At 33.5% G+C, this 20,815-nt stretch overlaps 1 protein-coding gene across 1 annotated transcript; it reads right to left on the bottom strand.

Annotated features, from left to right (window-relative positions):
• Nucleotides 1-663: 663 nt before the first annotated feature.
• LOC148953405 (hexokinase-2-like) lies at nucleotides 664-17,080 on the bottom strand. The gene is made up of 7 exons (XM_089087952.1): nucleotides 17,075-17,080; nucleotides 13,549-13,764; nucleotides 9,921-10,020; nucleotides 8,323-8,515; nucleotides 7,242-7,487; nucleotides 4,329-4,515; nucleotides 664-1,667 (listed from the first exon to the last, which is right to left on the bottom strand). The coding sequence occupies exons 1-7, from the start codon at nucleotides 17,078-17,080 to the stop codon at nucleotides 1,563-1,565; spliced, it is 1,053 nt and encodes a 350-aa protein (XP_088944078.1). The 3' UTR covers nucleotides 664-1,562.
• Nucleotides 17,081-20,815: the final 3,735 nt, after the last annotated feature.

Below are 20,815 nucleotides of genomic sequence, written 5' to 3'. Positions count from 1 at the left end.
AGATATTCTTAAAACAACAGAAGTAAAAGGTGTTCTTTTTGAGGAAATATTTAGCCTATCCCTCCCTTCCCAATTTAGTTGTGTATACCAGTATATCAATGGTAGGCTCAGACATATTGTCATAGCGCAGTATTTAAAGGATGCAACAGGGATTAGTCTTAGAAATTCAATAAAAAGTTTATGATGTAACTGAAGGTGGAAATTGAAATATAAAATGAACGAAACAGTTGTCACAGCTTTTTGTTCACTCTCCCCCAAGTTTCTAGATACACGTAAAAACGTTCTAAGGGAGATTCAATTAAAAAAAGCATAAATAGAGACCATGCTTTAAATAGAGACACTGGAACAATTCTAATATACCTTATTTACGGTGCCTTAATACAAAGGGAATCAATTAATATAAAAAAATTGACTTTATTTCCGTTCATCTTTAGTTTAATGTTGCTTTTTTGTTTTCCTTGAAAAATTATTTTGTAGATAGTTAATTAAAAACTAATAAGCTAAGGGTGATACCAATTTAATAAATCACCGACAAACTGACGTAGAAATTGTATTGAGTTATTATTTTACCTATAGTAACAAATCCTAAGCCTAATTGATGGAAACAGTAGTAGCCTGTAATTGATTGAAACAATGGAAAGCAATAATTTTACAAATCGTGTTTATTGTACAAAAAATAAGCATAAGAAAGTAACTAAAAAAATAGTAATTTTACTAATATGATAATTATGAAGCAATGGGAAACAGCCACATGACTACTTAATGCTAAAATTGACTAAAAATGAGAATCACAAAAACACTCTAAATACATTTTACCTAAATTTTAATGGCCAAAATAATAATAATTTTCAACTTTCTAAAGAGGCAAGAAGACTTAAACTCGATGTATTCTAAATTATAAAATAGCAATGTAAGATTTATAGTAATAGTTATAACAGATAAATTCAGGAAATAAATAACGTTTTTACTTGAAAAAATTATTGATATTAACTCGATCTCTATGTTTTGTTCAATGTAACTTAACTAAACTTAATGTGAAAAATTAAATATATTGTATAAGTCCATTATAATTACCCTATTCAGTGAACAATTGTACTGAACAATTTTTCCAATAAACTTCTATAACGTTCAATCAAATCACATAACGCCATTTAAAATGAATAATAATAATGTGTAACTAAAGAATAGCTAGAGCCTAAAATTTGAGCAGCAACTTATTATATCAAATATGATATAAATTAAATAGACCAAGCAATATCTAATGACTTACATTAATCTTTGAAAATTAAAGAGAAGATTATAACTGTAGATATGAAAATCATCAAAATATCATGTTGAATGTATAAATTAAAAACAACATTTATATACTTATCAAATTCCAATTGCCTACTTAAAATCCTGTACAGTCGTAACAATATTTCAAATATAAATGCTTAAGATGGCTTTCTTTAATTGTGCTTTTCAACACTGAAAATTCTTGAAAAAAAGAACAATTCGCACAAAATATGAGTGATAACAACAGACTGCGATTAATATAACTAGCAACCAAAGGGTACTAGAAATTAAGAAAGCTTTCCGTTAGATTTTTCTTTCTCAAGCCTCGCTGCAACTGCTGCTACCAGGGCAGCCCCTCTGCCGCTACCATCTCCAGAAAGCTTGAGTTGAAACTGTAAATAGTAAATGTTTCAGAATACGAAATTCCAGTTGACTGTCACCAGAAGTATATTTAATGTCACCCACAGTATTTTTCCTGTGGGGGTTTGGGGGTATGGTACACATCTGGGTTGTCAAGGGGATTGGGATATCCTTCAGAGGGAAGGAATGATGGAATATCTGTGAAAAAGAAAAGCCTGAATATATTTTCAAGATGTGTGAAAACTTATTTTGGGATTTTTTTTTGTTACAATAAATACTAAAATCACAATGAAAAAAAGTAAAGGTGGCATATCAAGTGATGGTAACATTTTCAGCAGGATTCTTCATTAATTCTACAATACATATAAACCCCCCTCCCCACATCCCCCAACCCCCAAACTGCCTTGGGTAAGCGCTTATCAAACAATTATAAGATCTTATGATTCCCAGACAGTTATAAGTGCTAAAGTCACCCTTTGCTTTCCAAAAAATTGAATATTGTTCATTATACTCCAAATGTGTATAAATAAAACAAAAAATGCGAAGACTTATTCCTTGGAAATCAGAGGTATGAATAAGAAGTACTTCTGAATGATTATTAAATAAATAAAAAGTTTTTTTTAGCTGAAAGTAAGAAGCGACATTAAAACTTAAAACGAACAGAAATCATTCCGTATATGAAAGGGGTTGTCCTCTCCTCAACGCCTCGCTCTTTACGCTAAAGTATTTTATTGTTCTAAAAATTAAAGTCGTGAGACAGAGTCAAACTTCAGCGTAAAGAGCGGGGCTTTGAGGAGAGACAGTCCCTCTCATATACGGAATAATTTCTGTTCGTTTTAAGTTTTAATGCTGCTCCTTACTTTCAGCTAAAAAAAAACTTTTTTTTTTTATTTAATTTCTGAAAATTTTTGAATTAATGCAGCGGTGATTTTGGTTCACCGTACATGAATAATCAAAACTAAATTTGCATATTAATTTTCCTGTTTTTTGGCTAAATGGCTTTCTCGAAATTTTTTCTGACGTAAATTACAAATTCTTTAAGAATGACCCCTTAATACCAAAGGTCGTTAATTAGAATAAATAGTTCTGATGAAAGTACAAAAAAACTTTAGCGTAAAGAGCGAGGTAATGACTAGAGGGCTAACCCAATCATATAAATAATAATTTCTGTTCGTTTTAAATTTTGATCTTGTTCCTTACTTTCAGTTGAAAAAATTGGTTTTTGTATTATTTAATTTCTGAATAATGCTGGGAAATCTTTTCATTATTTTCAAATAATGCTGGGAAATCTCGTGCCCCCTTCATAGCACTGTCCCTTCCCCCATGGAGATCCTCCCACGTAACTCCCAACACCCCCCTCCCAATACCAGAAAAAATCCCACCGGAAAACTTCTATATATTTCCAAATAGCCTATACTAAATGTAAACAATGGGAAAAGTTCATAACTTGCAGACCTTCCCCCGGGGACAGTAGGGGATTAAGTCATCCTCAAAGACATAGTTACTGTATTTTTCGACCATGGTGAAAAAATGGCTATCTACAAAATTTTAATCGGTTGACTGGGAAAAAATGAGTGCGGAAGGGGGTCTAATTGCCCTCCATTTTTTGGTAACTTAAAAATGGCACTAGAAGTTTTAATTTCCGTTCGAATGAGCCCTATGACAATATTTTAGGACCACCGGTTTTATACTATTATCCCAGGGAAAAAGAAAAAAAAAACGCATCACAACACGCATCCGCGATCTTTCTTCTGGCAAAAATTGCAAAATTTCACAAACTTGCAACATCTACAGTAGAGGTTTGTGCTACACTGAATCTGAAGATTTGGTTGTCATTAAGATTATATCACTTTTAGGGGCATCTCCCTTCTTTTTTTCGAAAATAAGGCAAATATTTTAAGGCTCGTAACTTTTGATAAAGATCGTATTTGTTGAGGAAATTTATATATTTCAAATCAACATAAAAATCTGATTCTTTTTATGTATCTACTGGTATCAAATTTCATTTTCAGAGTTTGGGTTTCTATTGAGCCGGGTCACTCCTTACTTACAGTTCGTTACCACGAACTGTTTGATGGAATTTCTAAACAGCCTACTACAAAAAATTTTGTAGTAGGTACATATTTTAACCAAGGATCACAGAAAATCCTAGGTTAGAATGGATTTGGATTACAGTGGGGAGGTGGGGTAAAAATACTTTATCTGATGTCCTTGGCACTTGGAGTAGCTCAATTTTAAACTATATGCAAAAGGATTAGGGCAGTGATGCACAGCAGCATCTGTAGAAAATAGTTTTAGAGTAATTTACATGAGTACCAACAGATCCAGAACTCAGGCGTCGTGGTGACAGTGACGCCATGTAGCTGACTATTTTTTAATTCACTAAGAACTTTAATTTTTAATTCACTAAGAAATCTGGTTGCAGGATTATAAAACGTATTACTAACAAGTCAGAATGTTGCTGAGAAAATTGTCCATTTTAAATTCACTGTTGCCAGATTCCAGAAAAACTTTGAGACAAATATTTCTCGAAAATCAACATTTGAACAATTATTGGGGTAAAATTGACGGGATCCAGGTACGAAAAACCTCACTATAAAAAACACAACTGTTTTTCTATGATCTTATTTCAAAATTTGACAAATCTTGATATTGTACCGAAAAGTTTTTAAATATTTATATCATGTACTTACAGTCAATCCAGGATTGATGAGTTTGTTTATCCTTTCCACCATGAGTTTGTGGAAAAAAGGATGGTATGCATAAACAGATCCGTCAACTGCCACGACTACATATTTTTCGTTAATCTTATTTAGCAGTGCTGCAACTCCAGCTGCAGTCAAAAAGGCTGCCCTTCTTGATATAAGTTGACAAACGTATCTAAGGAGAAAAAAACTTCTGAATATCAAAGAGCACAAACAATAATAAGAGCATTTAAAATCAAAATGTTACTTCTTTGTAATCCAAAAAGCCATGATCGTTGTTTGAAATAGAAAGAAAAGAATATATTAACAAAATATACTTGAGACGAACAGTTTTAGAGGATATTGAGGTTGAAGATAATGAAGAGTTAGAAAGGGAATATCTTGAAAACATATAGCATAACTCAAAAATTAATTAAAAAGATTTGAACTAAAATCAGTCCTATTCCCTCTTGATTCCCACTTCGAGACATTTTTAACTGCCCAACCAAATTGGCTTGATTTCCTAAGTTTTTTTATTTTAGTTAATTCAAAATACTGATTTGGGCGGGTTTTCGCAAGCGTTGTCACATCAAACCACGAAAACAAAATAACCAGAATTATTTAATTAAATAGAATAGTGCTTTTAATAATTAGAAATCTAAAAACTAACAATCAGCTGATTCCCAAAGACAGATGCAGACTCAAACAAAATCCGCAACAACCTAAAATCTCTTTGGTGTCATTTTACCAGAATTTAAGTGGACTTCGACTCACGTTTTAAAATTTTGCACATGCTAGTATTTGGAACTTCATGACTGTATGTGGGTCTTTTTCATAAAGTTATATTGAAGAAATTGAGTTTTTCTTTCAAAATTAAGGAGCGACATTAAAACTTAAGACGAACAGCAATTGTTATTTTTGAATTTGTGTGCCAATTACTTAAGACGGACTCATGAAATACAAGTGCCGTTTAATTAAAATTATAATCTTTTTCTAAAAGTTCAAGAAATGTTATTTTAAAGAGCGTGGTATTGAGGAGGGGTTAAACCCCCTCTAATTCGTAACAATTACTGTTTGTTTTAAGTTTTAATGTTGCTCCTTACTTTCAGTTGCAAAAAAATATCCAGGAAATCCAGCTCCCCCTCCATGAAAAGTTCCTTCCCCCAAGAAAAATTTCTTTGTGGAAAGGTCCATCCACATAACCTCCCCTTCCCCGCCAACAATCCCCCCACCCCCGAAAATTATACGTATACTTCCAAATAGACAACACTATTTGTAAACGATGGGTGAAGTTCATAGCTTGTACCCCTTCCCTCGGGGATGTAGGGGGAGAGAGTAAAATCACCCTCAAACGCAAAGTTATTAAATCTTTTGACTATGCTAAACAAAATGGCCACCTCAAAATTTCGATGGGAAAAAATTGGGAAAAATGGGCGTGGGAGGTAGGCCAGTTACTCTCCAATCTTTAATTTCTGTTTGAATGAGCAATTTCTCAATGCTCTAGGGTTATTGGTTTGATGCGATCACCCCTAAAAAAAAGCTAAAAAACACATATCCGTGATGTTACTTCTGGCAAAAATAAAAAATTCCACTTTTTTTGCCGATGAGGGGTTAAAACGATAGTGTTCTTGGACGCGTTGAATCTGACAGTGATTTTTGTGCTTAAATTTTAAGGGGGTGTTTCCCCCCTTTTTTAAAGGATCAGGAAAATTTTCTCAGGCACGTAGCCTTTGATCAGTAACACTAAACTTAATTAATATTAAATATTTGGAAGCAGCATAATAAGCAAATTCTTTTGATATGTTTATTGATGTCACATTCTGTTTCTTAGATTTTCGATTACTTTTGAGCCATATCACTCCTTACTTACAGTCCGTTATTTTTCCTGTCTGGGTCCTCGAAGAAATTAACCTTGTTTTACAACACATTTAACGATATTTGAATGATATACCCACTACCACTCAAGAAGTGAAGTTAAGTTAATCCTAACAAAATATACATAAGCATGATAAAAATATAATATTTTAGAAACAAATTTGGGCAATATATTTGCACATTAGGAGGGGGAGGGGGTAAGGTATAGGTGGTCTGTATACAAAATGTGTTAGCTATAAATATTCCATATATGATGAAGTAGAACTATTTTTTTTTTACTTCAAATACTTTACCCCCAGCCCCCTAATGCCCAAATATATAATCTAAACTATATGTTTCCGGTTTATCCCTTTTCTCACGCTAAGGTGAAAGAAACTAGCCAAATAAACGATAGGGACACTACTTAGAAATAATTGTTAATTTTCAGGGAGGAAGAGGGGTAAATTAGATGAGATTGAATACCCTCAAAATATATTTCCCGGACCAAGTTATATACAAAGTTATATTACAAAGCTATTAAAGTCATATATTCCATATATGATGAAGTAGAACTATTTTTTTAGTTCAAATACTTTACCCCCAGCCCCCTAATAAGCAAATATATAACCTAAACTATATGTTTCCGGTTTATCCCTTTTCTCGCGCTAAGGTGAAAGAAACTAGCGAAATAAACGATAGGGACACTACTTAGAAATAATTGTTAATTTTCAGGGAGGAAGAGGGTTAAATTAGATGAGATTGAATACCCTCAAAATATATTTCCCGGACAAAGTTAAGAATTGGCAATCAAAATCCATAAATTTGACACGTCTACTTCAAAATTTTAGAAGTCCTTATAGCCGCTACCTTTGAAAACATTTTTTAGACAGGAGAAAAATTCCTAAATAATTAATCATGTCAGATTAGCAGCAAAGAAAAGGAATAGTCAAAATAAATTTGCCAGACTGATTTAAAGAAATATTAGCGATCAAATTATCATAATTTGGCAACCCCTCTCTATCAAAATAAAATTTTTACAGTCATTACAACATATTGTAAATGTCTTACCTTATTTTTGCGCAGTCGTCCTGAGTTATAAACTTGACCCCAAGCTCCTTGAATATACATTCGCAGTTGGTGAAGTCTCCTTCTGGACTCTCTTCAATATTACTAATGTACTCAGTTTCAAATATGTATGGTTGTAATAAACAGTCATAAGAGGTTCCATTGAAAATTAAGCTATCTCTTGCCAGTGATACCAAAATGCGTCGTACAATGTCACCCAAATATTTGCCAGATATCATTTTCTCATATCTAAAAATAGGACTAGTGATTATAAATTACAAAAAAACATTAGAATTATTAATTGTGTAGACGAAATAATAAGGTAAAGTGGATTTGAAATGGAAGTCTATTATCTATACTTTCTTAAATGACTTTCATTTAGTGTGGGGCAGAAAGAAAATAAACCCTCTTTCAATTTCTTATACAAATATACAGTATACAGCAGTAATTTTTTTAGTCCAGACATGACCTCAGGTACTAGGGAGGGTTTCTTGGATTTATGACTTATTAAATTTGTTGATGATATAAAGTTCGATGATTTGAGCGAAATTTGTACTGACTTAGGTAAATCAAAATTGATTTAAGAATCTTAGGGCTTTAGGGCATCTTTTTATCAGATTAGGATGTCGTTATACAGAACGATAAATTTGTGTTTGTATTACAAAAAACTAAATTTGTATTATTTAAATTTGTATTACAAAAAACTGTAAACCAGTAAAAAAACTGCGACAAATTGATGCCTAGCGTTGTTTTTTGTTTTTTTTTTTTTTTTTTTTTGCTTCATAATTTGCTTAAATGTCTAAAAATTGGCTCATAGAGCGGATATTTTTTCTTTGTGGCTATAAATGCGTCTGCACGCCATGCAGATGTGGCATGTTGAAATACTGAAAGTACTTATTTGCCTGTGTTTTATTTTAGTCTCATTTACGTTTTGTTTATTAAAGACGTAGATACTTCTGGAATTTTATTGTATCAAGCATACAACCGCTGCATCTATAGCAATAACCCAATGCATTTGATTAGCTTAAAAAATATTAAACTTGTGAAAATAAAACAAAATTGGCCAAAAAATGACTGCACTCACGATTGTCTTCCTCGATCTAAAGTGTTTGCATCTAGGGCTTTGTCAAAGTCTGTCCTAACAAAATCCAAACAGCCGTTATCTCCAAAGGCACCCCATTCAGTGTTAACTAAACACTGTTGAGGATCATCTGAGTCCCCATCCCAGAGTTCTATATTCTCTAGCTTCTCAACGTAACAAGCGTTTGTACCGGTACCTAGAAATAAATAAAAGTTGAATTATGGGGTAAGTTAAAAAAATTATAACGATAGAGATAATAAAAAAATACAGTTCTGTTCGGTTTAAATTAGCTTCAAATGTTTTTCTTTTTTTGAGCACTGAAAACGACTTGGCTTGCCGATACTTCCTTGCCGAAATATCTGCTTTTGTTATTATCACTTCTTTTCTATTCATTGGCTGACATTACCATAGTTTTTCTTGGCAATTTAATTTATTGTTCATTTATAATTTTTTCTTGTTTTTCATAATTTATTTTAATTTATTCATTGTCATAATTCATTTATAATTTATTCATTGTAATTTCTGTTGGCAAGAGGTTTTATTTTTTCAATCATTATTTTCATAATTTTTGTAGTTTGCATGTATTTCCTGGTCTTTTTCATGTTGACACCCCATCTCCAGTATTTATTTAACTAACTTTGTTTTATATATATTTCAGTCAATTTTTCAAAATTTGAAACAGTAAGCTACAATTACCTAATAATACTATGTCACGAGAACCAAGTAGAGGGGATAAAACAAATTTTGACCATTAATTGGAACATTCTTAGTCTGAGGCGGTAGGTGAAACATCTGAATCAGAATAAAAGTCTGACCGGTAAAGCTATGCAGCTACCTATGCAGCTACCAAATAGTGCAATTTGCACTATAGTGCAAATTGTAGTTATAGTGCAAATAGTGCGATTGCACTATACAGTGCAATCGCTTCTTCCCCATCAGTTATACTTCAGACAGCATTACCAAAGATTAAACTACCAAACTACACACCAGAGATTTTTCAAAATGTTCTTGTTTATATATGTACAGGAAAGGCGAGTTGGAAATGAATTTTGCTTTAATTTTTGCGTACAAAAAGGGTTGTCAAAACTAACTGATTTTTCTTATCTATTTTTACGGTCCATCCCGGCACCATGTAACCAAAAAGTCATACTGCCCTACGAACTTTTACATTTTGAAAAATTAAAAGAAAAGTCTTTGATGAACTTTTGGATGTTAATCATCCGCCAAGAAGTCCTCAATATTAGGACGATCTACAAGAACAAAGAACTCTAGCCTTGCATTAATGTATTGCTACTCTCAAGTCCACCAGCTAACTATGAAAGACTGCAGTAAAGATGTATTTACAATTTCCTGAGGAATATTAACATTTGTGAGTAGATTGAAAAGAAAGAGCAAGAGTTAGTAACCCTCCATCATCTGAAGATGGAAAATCATCAAGAAGCCCAAAAAATGCTAAAGTGGACTCCAGAAGGCTTGGAGTTTTAAAAAGAAATTTCAAACAAAAATAGACCTAAGATTGATCCCAGGAGCAATATTTTTTTCTTTTTCGTCATTTGTGCTTAAAAGCTACGCAGCTTTTAAAATAAACAAATCGAACTTACCAACTATTAGCCCTATCTTGCAATAAGGCTGTTTATAAGCTGAAGCCATTAAGGTTCCTGTAGTATCATTTAGAACTGCCATAACTTCAATGTTAATGTCCTAAAGTGAAAGAAAGACTGAGGTCAAAGGAGAGAATAGCTTTCTGGCATAAAACGCAGTGGTCATATTTTATTTGACTATTGTTTAAGCGAAATCAACATTCCCATTTGGTTTTTTCATGATTTTGATTTACATATAACTGTTATAAAAATAACAGTTGGAGTAATGATGGAGATATTCCAGATGGAGTTTCTCACATCTGGTTATCACAATAACCAGATGGAGGAATGGACAAGTTATAAGGCTACTCTGCGTAATAAAACAAATTTACCAGGTATACAAGCAGAATCGTGTTTTTATTAAGAGCTTTCACGTTTTATACGCATTTTTTCCCTCTCAGTTTCTTCTCAGTTAAAGGCCGACAGGTCCAAAAATGATTAATACTTGATGTGAAGCCCTTAGTAGCTAGGGTGTACCCAGGATTTTTGTTGTCTTGTTACTTTTTTATGGATCAAGCAAAATTTCAGTGGGGAGGGGAGTTCAAACCTAGTAACTCATTGGAGACGACCTTGTTTATCATCACCTCTAATCAATGCTACTTCCATTTAATTTTTCCTATTTTACAGTCCTAAAATGCTCTAAAAATTGGTAGTAAACAAAAAATATAGAATTCAATGCACGAAATATTATATTATATCGACCAAGTTATCTTAGAATATTGCAGGAGGGCTCATTCGAATGGAGATTAAAAGTTCTAGTGCCTTTTTTAATTGACCAGGTAAAATAGAGGGCAACTAGGCCCCCTCCCACTCTCATTTTTATCACAGTCACCGATAAAAAAAATTTGATAGGTATTTTGTTCAGAAAAATCGTAAAATATAATAATTATGTCTTTGAGGAGGAATGCTCCCCACAATCCCCAGGGGAAGAGCAGCAAGTTATGAACTTAGCCAAATGTTTGCATATAGTATTGGTTATTGGGTGTAGACCATGCTTTCTATAAAAGCCTTATATGTCCTCAGGGCATAACCTACAACCCTTATCCTGAGTGTTTTGGGTTTTGTTATCCTCAAAGACAAAATTTCCAGACTGTTCGGGTACGCTGAACAAAATAGTTATCTCATAATTTTAATTTTAAGTTTTTGGAAAAATTATGCATGGGGGGGGGCATTCGCCCTATGATCACTTTTTACTAATTAAAAAGGCACTGGTCTTTTTAATTTCAAATCAAATAAGCCCTTTTTGGAGCTTCTATGGCGAAACTTTCTATACGAACCTTTTATGCCCCGAAGTCATAACTTACGACCCTTGTCCTGAGGGCTATGGGGGGAGGATTACCATTCTCAAAGATATAATTTAGAACCTTAAAACTACGCTGAAAAAAATGTTGATCTGAAATCTTTGGGTAAATGATGGGCTTGGGGGAGGAGGAATTGCCCCACCAGAAAATTTCGACTATTAAAAATGGCAATAGTCATCTCAATTCCCAATCGAATGAGGCCTTTTTAAAATTTTTAAGACAACACTTTCTATAAAACTATTATGTTTCCCAGGGAATAGCTCACAACCTTAACCCTGAAGGCTGTGGGGGGGGGGGTGTCATCCTCAAAGACCTAATTTCCAGAACTTTCAACTACGTTGAACAGAATGACTATCTCAAAACTTTGATTGGATTTGTTTGGAGAAATGGCGGGCGTGAGAAAGGCGTTAGTTGCCCTTTGATTACTTTCGACTATTAAAAAGGGCATTAGTCCGTTCAGTTTCTAATCGAATGAGCCCTTTGAGGTTTGTACAACAGCGCTTTCAATAAAAAATAACCTTTATATGCCCCCGGGGCATAACTTACAGCCCCTGCCTTGAAGGCTGTAGGGGGGCTGTCATCCTCATAGACATAATTACCAGAACTTCCAACTACATTGAAAAAAATGGATATCCCAAAATATTGATTTTATGTGTTTGTGGAAAGGGTGAGCTTGAGGGGGAGGTGGGTGCTAGTTGCCCTCCCATCATTTTCTAATTTTAAAAGCTGCACTAGCCATTTCAGTTTCCAATTGGTTGAGCCCCTTTTGAAGTTCCTACGACAACGCTTTTTATAAGAAGCTTATTATGCCCCCAGGGCATAACTTTCAACCCTTACACTAAGGGCTGTGGGGAGTTTGTCATCCACAAAGACCTAATTTCCAAAATTTTCAATGTTGAACAAATGGCTATCTAAAAATCTTGATTGGATGTGTTTTGGGAAAAGGTGGGCGGTAAGGTTATTTGCCCTCCAATCACTTTTGACTATAAACAAGAGCACTAGTCCTTTCAATTTCCAATCGAATGAGCCTTTTTTAAAGTTTATACGACAAAGCTTTTAATAAAAACCTTATATGCCCCCAGGGCATTACTTATAACCCTTGCCCTGGGGGAGTGTCCTGCTCAAAGACATAATTTCCAGAACTTTGATCTGCATTGAACAAAATGACTATCTCACAATTCTGATTGAATGGTGGAAATGGTGGGCGTGGATGGGATCTTAGTTCCCTTCTAATGACTTTCGACTATTAAAATTTGATTCTTTTGATGTATCTATTGGTGTCAAAATTCCGTATGTTAGAGTTTTGGTTACCATTGAGCCGGGTCACTTCTTACTAACAGTTCATTACCACGAACTATATGATATTTTAAAAATTAATTTGTTTTTACTTGCACAATGTACGTGATGTAGCAACTTCCTATAAAATGAGCCATTAAACACTACACTGTTCTATTGCCAAGTTAGCTGCGAAAAAAAAGAAAAACCAAAATATAATAATGAAGTAGTACTCGTTCATTATTCGATACACCTTCGAGATATGAAGTTGTGCTTTTTAAAGTGGATACTCCAGAAATAGTCAAAAGAATCCAATGGTAGAATGGTAAGTATAGCTTGAACATGAAAATGCAGTTTTTTTGTAAAAAGCGATACTAGTTGCCATTCAATTTTTTTGATCACTTAAAAAGGACAATAGAACTTTTAATTTTCGTTCGAATGAGCCCTTTTACGACATTCTAGGACACAATCACCCTTTCGGAAAGGAAAAAAAATAAACGCGTGTCTGCAATCCTTCTGATAAGCTGAATCTGATGGTATCATTTTGATTAAGATTTAATTGCTTTTAGGTTTTTTTTCTCTTTTTTTCAAATATAAGGCAAATTTTCTCAGGCTCCTAACTTGTGATTGGTAAGACTAAACTTGATAAAATTTACATATTTAAAATCAGAATAAAAATCCAATTCTTTTGATGTATCTTTTGGTATCAAAACTCTGTTTTTTAGAGTTTCGGTTACTATTGGGCCGGGTCGCCTCTTACTTACAGTTTGTTACCACGAACTGTTTGTTTGGGATGGAGGAGTGTGCACAGTCTTGTTGGCCTCGGGTGGCTTGGGGCTGTAGTGAGTCATATTTTTATAATATGTACTTTCAAGTCTCTGCTGAATTGCAGCCGTTTAGTGAAAAATTGGGCAAACAGTTAAAATGTGTTAAAACAAGCAAACTTAAAGAGAAACAGAGGATGGAAATTAAACAGAAAAAGAGATGAAAACGAAAATGAAATGAAGTCTTACCCGTCTTCTTTGAATTGCTTGCTGAAGCAAATCAACAACATCCTTGCCTTCCACCTCAGAGCAGGTGAATCCTTTTGTCCACTGGACTAATTTGGCTTTCGTCAGGCCTTCTTGTTGGCATGGAAAGCTGAAGGTGAAACCAAGCGGAAGAACTTCTTTGTCAATTTTAAATTCATGAACAAATAGGGAAAGGCATTCCGCAATATGATCAAAAAGCTGCAAAAAATAAAACACTTTTATCAGATAACGAGTTTAGATAATTTATAAATAACAAGATATGCATTCATAAAACTGCCATACTCCATAAACAAAAAAAGCAAAGAAAAGTACCAAAGAATTGATATTATCTTTTTATATTCTATTTTTTGTGTTTTAAATTTCTGGCTTATTCGTTAATGAGGCAAAAGAAAACTAAGATAACAGAATTTTTTATTGCTGTATTTCCCGAACTATTGGTCGCGAACCACCAGTGAATCGCCGATGATCCACCAGTGATCCATCAGCGAGTATTGAGCGTGCTCAGACCCTATTGAGCGACTGGCCTCTGTATAATACATGAATAAAAAAAGGAAGGGTCAACATTGTATGATTCATTTAGCTATATGTAAATAATAATAATTTAAATATATTTAAATTATGAAAAATACTGTCGCATAATATGTAATGAAACAAAGAATAATTAAAAAAAAACTTTATATTATCACATGCGGGTGGCAGGGCGATTGAAACTACAAACACATATCGTGAACCCGAAACACCCCGAGTGAGTCGGATATCTGTTGTAGGGTAATATCCTTAATTGGTTTATTTGCATATACAGTGAAAGAGTTTTTCTTGTTTGTTTTAAGTTTCAACTTCGCTCTTTACTTCCCAAGAAAAACTTCATTTTTTAAAATTAATCATTGACTGTCGTTTGACTGTTAGGATGGGAAGTTATACCATTAATCTTTTATCTAAACAGAAGATTTGATCTCAGATTTTTGTTCAAGTAGTTTGATTTTTTAAGAAGATGTCACCTTTATTTTAGTATTAAATTTTTAAATTTTTCGATATTAAATAAATTAAATTTTTCGATGTTTCTTATATTAACTTTTGTTTAAATATTTATTACAAAATAAGTTCTGGTTACGTTAAATCTAAGTTTTCGCTCACTCCATGGAGCTGATTAAAAACAAAATCCACAAAATAGTGATTCACTGCAATTCTCGACATGTTCCAAATTAGATTTTATGCAAATTAAATAAGAAAAAACAAGTTTTTTTAACTGAAAGTAAGGAGCGACATAAAACTTAAAACGAAAGAAATAGTTCCGTATATGAAAAGGGCTGTCCCCTCTTCAACGCCTCGCTCTTTACGCTAAAGTTTTTCATTGTTTAAAAAAATATGGTTTAGAGAAAGTCAAACTTTAGCGTAAAGAGCGAAGTGTTGAGGAGGGAACAGCTCCTTTCATATACAGAATAATTTCTGTTCGTTTTAAGCTTTAATGTCACTCCTTACTTTCAGTTAAAAAAAACTTGTTTTCCTTATTTAATTTTTAACGTTTTTGAACAAAGGCAGGTTTTGTTCTTGGTTCACCGTACATAAATAATTAAAACAAAATTTTCATATTAATTTACTTTTATTTGATTAAATGGCTTTCTCGAAACTTGTTTAATTTTATTTGCGAACGTCTTTATTAGTGATAAATATTTGTAGCTTACGAATTAACTTACGTAACGAACTTCTATATTCATATATTTTTAATACGTATATTTAAGGGTACGCCCCCTTGTCAATTCCTCGCTGTTTAAGCGAAAGTTCGAATTTTGTTCCAATTCTTTAAAAATGACCGCTTAATCACAAAGGCCGTTAATTAGAATAAACAGCTCTTATGAAAGTACTAAAACATCTTTGGCTTAAAGAGCGAGGTATTGACTAGGGGGTGAACCCAATCATATATGTAATATTTTCTGTTCGTTTAAAGTTTTCATGTTCCTGCTGTTGGAGTTGTAAAACTTGTTTTTGTTTATTTAATTTCTGATTTTTTTTAAATGATGCTGGGAAGTCCGCCGTCCCCTTCATCGCAATGTCCCTTCCCCCGTGAAAACTTCCTTCATGGAAAGATCCTCCCACATAAACCCCGGGGTTTTCCTCCCTTTTTTTCAAAAATCAGCCAAATTTTCTCAGGCGCCTAACTTTTGATTGATATGAATAAATTTGATAAAACTTATATATTTGAAATCAGCTATATTAGATATAGACAACAAAGCGTAATCATCAAGATAAAAGGCGAACCTATTGAATCACGAAATTGAAAATATGTTCTCTACTTCCTATTTCACAAGATTTGCCCAGGTCTAATTTTTGTCTTCATATTTATGGGTTTTTTTTCTCTATAATCTATCAGTTCCAAATTAGACTTTCTTCTGTAAAAATCTTTGAAAGTGGAGTGAATGGTGGATGTGAATACATTCTCTACATCTGTAAACAGAACAGAAATGAAGTCATTGATTAATTGGAAGGTAGGTATACAATAAATATAATTTTCTAAATAAAAAAGAAATCATTGAAAATAGGACTCAATGCTTTCTATAATAGGATTTGCAATATAACTAGATAGATTAAGTCAACATATTTTGATGATTGAAGTCGGTTGGGAGTAAGAGGGGTACCTGCTTTTGGAATTGTCTATTGGTTTTAATATTTACTTCTAATATCCAATCGAAACTCCCATAATTCTCCAAATTCACTTATTTGTCTGATCTTATTGTAAGATCGGACGGCTACTAGCACACCTCCCACGTCCCTTTTTTTCACCAAAAACTGTTCGACCAAAAGTTTAAAATATCCATTTTGTTTAGCATACTTGAAAGGTTCCAAAACTACACCTCTAGATTGAATGTGACCCAAGCAGCCCCTGAGGTCTGGGGATGACAATATGCTAGGGATAATTTGCTAAGCATAGTAAGGATAATGTACGATCTATGATGACCAGTTTCATTGCTACAAAGACAAATAACGGGTGAAAGAACACGTTGGACTTGTATAACTTGGGCTATTGCACGCTATCGAAATTTGTGGAGGGTAGGACTAAATTTTTTCATGAAAATATAAAAAGGTTGCTATTGTTTCAGTAATTATCCTACATCAACTAGAGTAAAAAGATAACAGCTACTATATTTTATTGAACAAAACTGGGGTTTTGAATCGACAAGAAAAAAATTAAAAATAAAAAGCATACTTTTCGATTAGATCACCGATGGCCAATTTTCAGTAATCGGGGTATAAGCCAAGGGTACCCTTTTCGGAAAATACAGGGAGGAAGCAAGGATTTTGTTCTATTCTCTGCACAAAGACGCTAAATGCATCTTTAATAATTTCAAGGTTAATTTTCGGACTGAGAAAAAAACGTCAATATAAAGGTATTTTTCCACATTTAGGGAAACAGGCGGAATAAACTTCAGTAACTTATGTTTATGAAAGACACTTCTGTATTTTCAGTGCGTCAATATTATTTGGCTCTAGAAAGTTTTTTTCCAGGTTCTACCTCCATCTTAACTCAGCTTATAAGGCTGAAAAGAATGCACATATCTCTATATATCTTCTTTTAGTACGTAGTAAAGCTAGATAAACCATTGCAAATGTGAAATTTTAAATAAAAATGTATTTAAATATTTTTTGACATCTTATACAGGCGCATCCTGTAAGTGTGCTTGTATAGAACATGGTAAAGAAACAAAACAGTTATAAACTACAATGAAAAAGAGTATTATATCTCTAGTGGTTTTTAGTAATTTTTGGTCAATAATCTAGTGATTTATGTGCTGATTTAGTGATATATTTTTCTTCAAGAATCTAGTGATTTTTATTTTCACTGAATGGCAACCCTGAGTAGAAGAGTAGAATATTTTTTATTTATAAAACGTACATAAATAAATGTCACAAAACAGAGCACATGCCTGGTGGCATACTTTAGCGCTGAAAATATTGCCAACGAAAATACAGTCATTTTCTAACTAAATTTTACAACAACGAAAAAGAAAACCCTAATGAACAAAATGCTTAGCATGTCATAAGATATTTCTTCACCAGTCTTAGAAAATGTCGCTTGTTGCTGCATTCTCGAACTGATGCTGGAATTGAGTTCCAGATTTTTGGGCCAGTGTGACGGATTCTGAAACCCGCTCTCGATGTCGGGTGAATTTCGCATGTAAAGTCTGAACGATGCGTAGTAGGATAATTATGAAATTGAGAATTAGTTGGAAAAATGCCGTAGAAACTTAAATATTCCAACTCTTGCATTTCAACGAAAGAAATTCAAAATGAACTTTGAAAAATCAAGAAAATTTAACTGTGACAATTTAAACCACAAACAAACACTACTGAAATACTCCAACTCTTGCATTTCAACGAAAGAAATTCAAAATGAACTTTGAAAAATCAAGATAATGTAACTGTGACAAGGTAAACCACAATCAAACACTACTGAAATATTCCAACTCTTGCATTTCAACGAAAGAAATTCAAAATGAACTTTGAAAAATCAAGAAAATGTAACTGTGACAAGGTAAACCACAACCAAACACTACTGAAATATTCCAACACTTGCATTTCAATGAAAGAAATTCAAAATGAACTTTGAAAAATCAAGAAAATGTAACTGTGACAAGGTAAACCACAACCAAACACTACTGAAATATTCCAACTCTTGCATTTCAACGAAAGAAATTCAAAATGAACTTTGAAAAATCAAGAAAATCTAACTTTGACAAGGTAAACCACAACCAAACACTACTGAAATATTCCAACTCTTGCATTTCAACGAAAGAAATTCAAAATGAACTTTGAAAAATCAAGAAAATGTAACTGTGACAAGGTAAACCACAACCAAACACTACTGAAATATTCCAACTCTTGCATTTCAACGAAAGAAATTCAAAATGAACTTTGAAAAATCAAGAAAATGTAACTGTGACAAGGTAAACCACAACCAAACACTACTGAAATATTCCAACTCTTGCATTTCAACGAAAGAAATTCAAAATGAACTTTGAAAAATCAAGAAAATGTAACTGTGACAAGGTAAACCACAACCAAACACTACTGAAATATTCCAACTCTTGCATTTCAACGAAAGAAATTCAAAATGAACTTTGAAAAATCAAGAAAATGTAACTGTGACAAGGTAAACCACAACCAAACACTACTGAAATATTCCAACTCTTGCATTTCAACGAAAGAAATTCAAAATGAACTTTGAAAAATCAAGAAAATGTAACTGTGACAAGGTAAACCACAACCAAACACTACTGAAATATTCCAACTCTTGCATTTCAACGAAAGAAATTCAAAATGAACTTTGAAAAATCAAGAAAATGTAACTGTGACAAGGTAAACCACAACCAAACACTACTGAAATATTCCAACTCTTGCATTTCAACGAAAGAAATTCAAAATGAACTTTGAAAAATCAAGAAAATGTAACTGTGACAAGGTAAACCACAACCAAACACTACTGAAATATTCCAACTCTTGCATTTCAACGAAAGAAATTCAAAATGAACTTTGAAAAATCAAGAAAATGTAACTGTGACAATGTAAACCACAACCAAACACTACTGAAATATTCCAACTCTTGTATTTCAACGAAATAAATTCCAAATGAACTTTGAAAAATCAAGAAAATGTAACTGTGACACTGTAAACCACGTCAAAACACTACTGAAATATTCCAACTCTTGCATTTCAACGACATAAATTCAAAATTAACTATGAAAAATCAAGAAAATGTAAATGTGAAAAGGTAAACCACAATCAAACACTACTGAAATATTCAAACTCTTGCATTTCAACGAGAGAAATTCAAAATTAACTTTGAAAAAACAAGAAAATGTATCTGTGACAAGGTAAACAACAATCAAACACTACTGAAATATTCCAACTCTTGCATTTCAACGAAAGAAATTCAAAATGAACTTTGAAAAATCAAGAAAATGTAACTGTGACAAGGTAAACCACAACCAAACACTACTTAAATATTCCAACTCTTGCATTTCAAAGAAAGAAATTCAAAATGAAGTTTGAATAATCAAGAGAATGTAACTTTGACATGGTAAACCGCAACAAAACACTATTGAAATATCTCAACTCTTGCATTTCAACGAAAGAAATTCAAATGTACTTTGAAAAATCAAGAGAATGTAACTGTGACATGGTAAACCACAACCAAACACTACTGAAATATTCCAACTCTTGCATTTCAACGAAAGAAATTCAAAATGAACTTTGAAAAATCAAGAAAATGTAACTGTGACAAGGTACACCACAACCAAACACTACTGAAATATACCAACTATTGCATTACAACTAAAGAAATAAAAAATGAACTTTGAAAAATCCGGAAATTGGGGGAGGGACCGGGGGGAGGGGGTCGTTCTGTGTTTCAATGCACAAAAAAATATTAAAAAATGGGGGAGGGAAGGGGAGGGGAGGGGAAGAGTGGAGGGGAGGGGAGGGGGAGGGGGAGGAGATGGAGGGGGAGGGGAGATGGGGGGAGGAGATGGAGGGAGAGGGAGGGGCCCTTTGGGGGTCAAAGGGGTGGGGGCCTTTTGGGAGCCCGGTGAACCTTTGGGGACCGGGGACTTCCTTCGGGGTTGAGGTAGGGGGATTGGGACCCTTTGGGGTTGGGGTAGAGGACCTCACAACACTGTTCAAATGGAACTTGTGTATTATAACGACCACAGAGTTTCACCCTCAAATCCTCTTCTAAAATCATCTTTTAAATCATCTTTTAAAATGTCTCTAACTGTTTCGCCGAAATAATTCCCTAAAATGGCTAAAACGGTATCACCCAAATAATCCCTAAACGTAATTCAGCGTGTTCCTTTTGTTTAGCATCCCTGTGCTTTCACATTTGAAATTACAAAGAAACATTTTCGCGCGCTAAGATCAAAACTTTCGCTCGTGAATCTATTCTCTTTAGAAACAACAAATTATTTCCCCTTCCATGTCGATCAATCAATCATGACATCATCTGTAATCTAAACTTTGCCCCGGAGACATTCTCTTGGTAGAACTCCAAAGACGTTAATTAACTTGACGTCATCTGTCAGACATTAATTAAACCTTGTCCCGGAAACTCATAACATTTGGCTCGAACAACAACAACAAATACTATTTCCCGGAAACTCATAACATCTGCCTCGAACAACAACAGGAAGGAAGTGTCATTAACTTTGCATGGAAACGATTTGGTTAATGAGTCTATAATCCATGAAAGTGACAAAAT

This window comes from Artemia sp. Qi Xiang Cuo, chromosome 4, assembly GCF_049724085.1.
Source record: "Artemia sp. Qi Xiang Cuo chromosome 4, ASM4972408v1, whole genome shotgun sequence".
In the NCBI taxonomy this organism is placed as follows: Eukaryota; Metazoa; Arthropoda; class Branchiopoda; order Anostraca; family Artemiidae; genus Artemia; species Artemia sp. Qi Xiang Cuo.
Note: the sequence above shows the minus strand (reverse complement) of the source record. Positions and strands in the feature narration are given on the sequence as shown.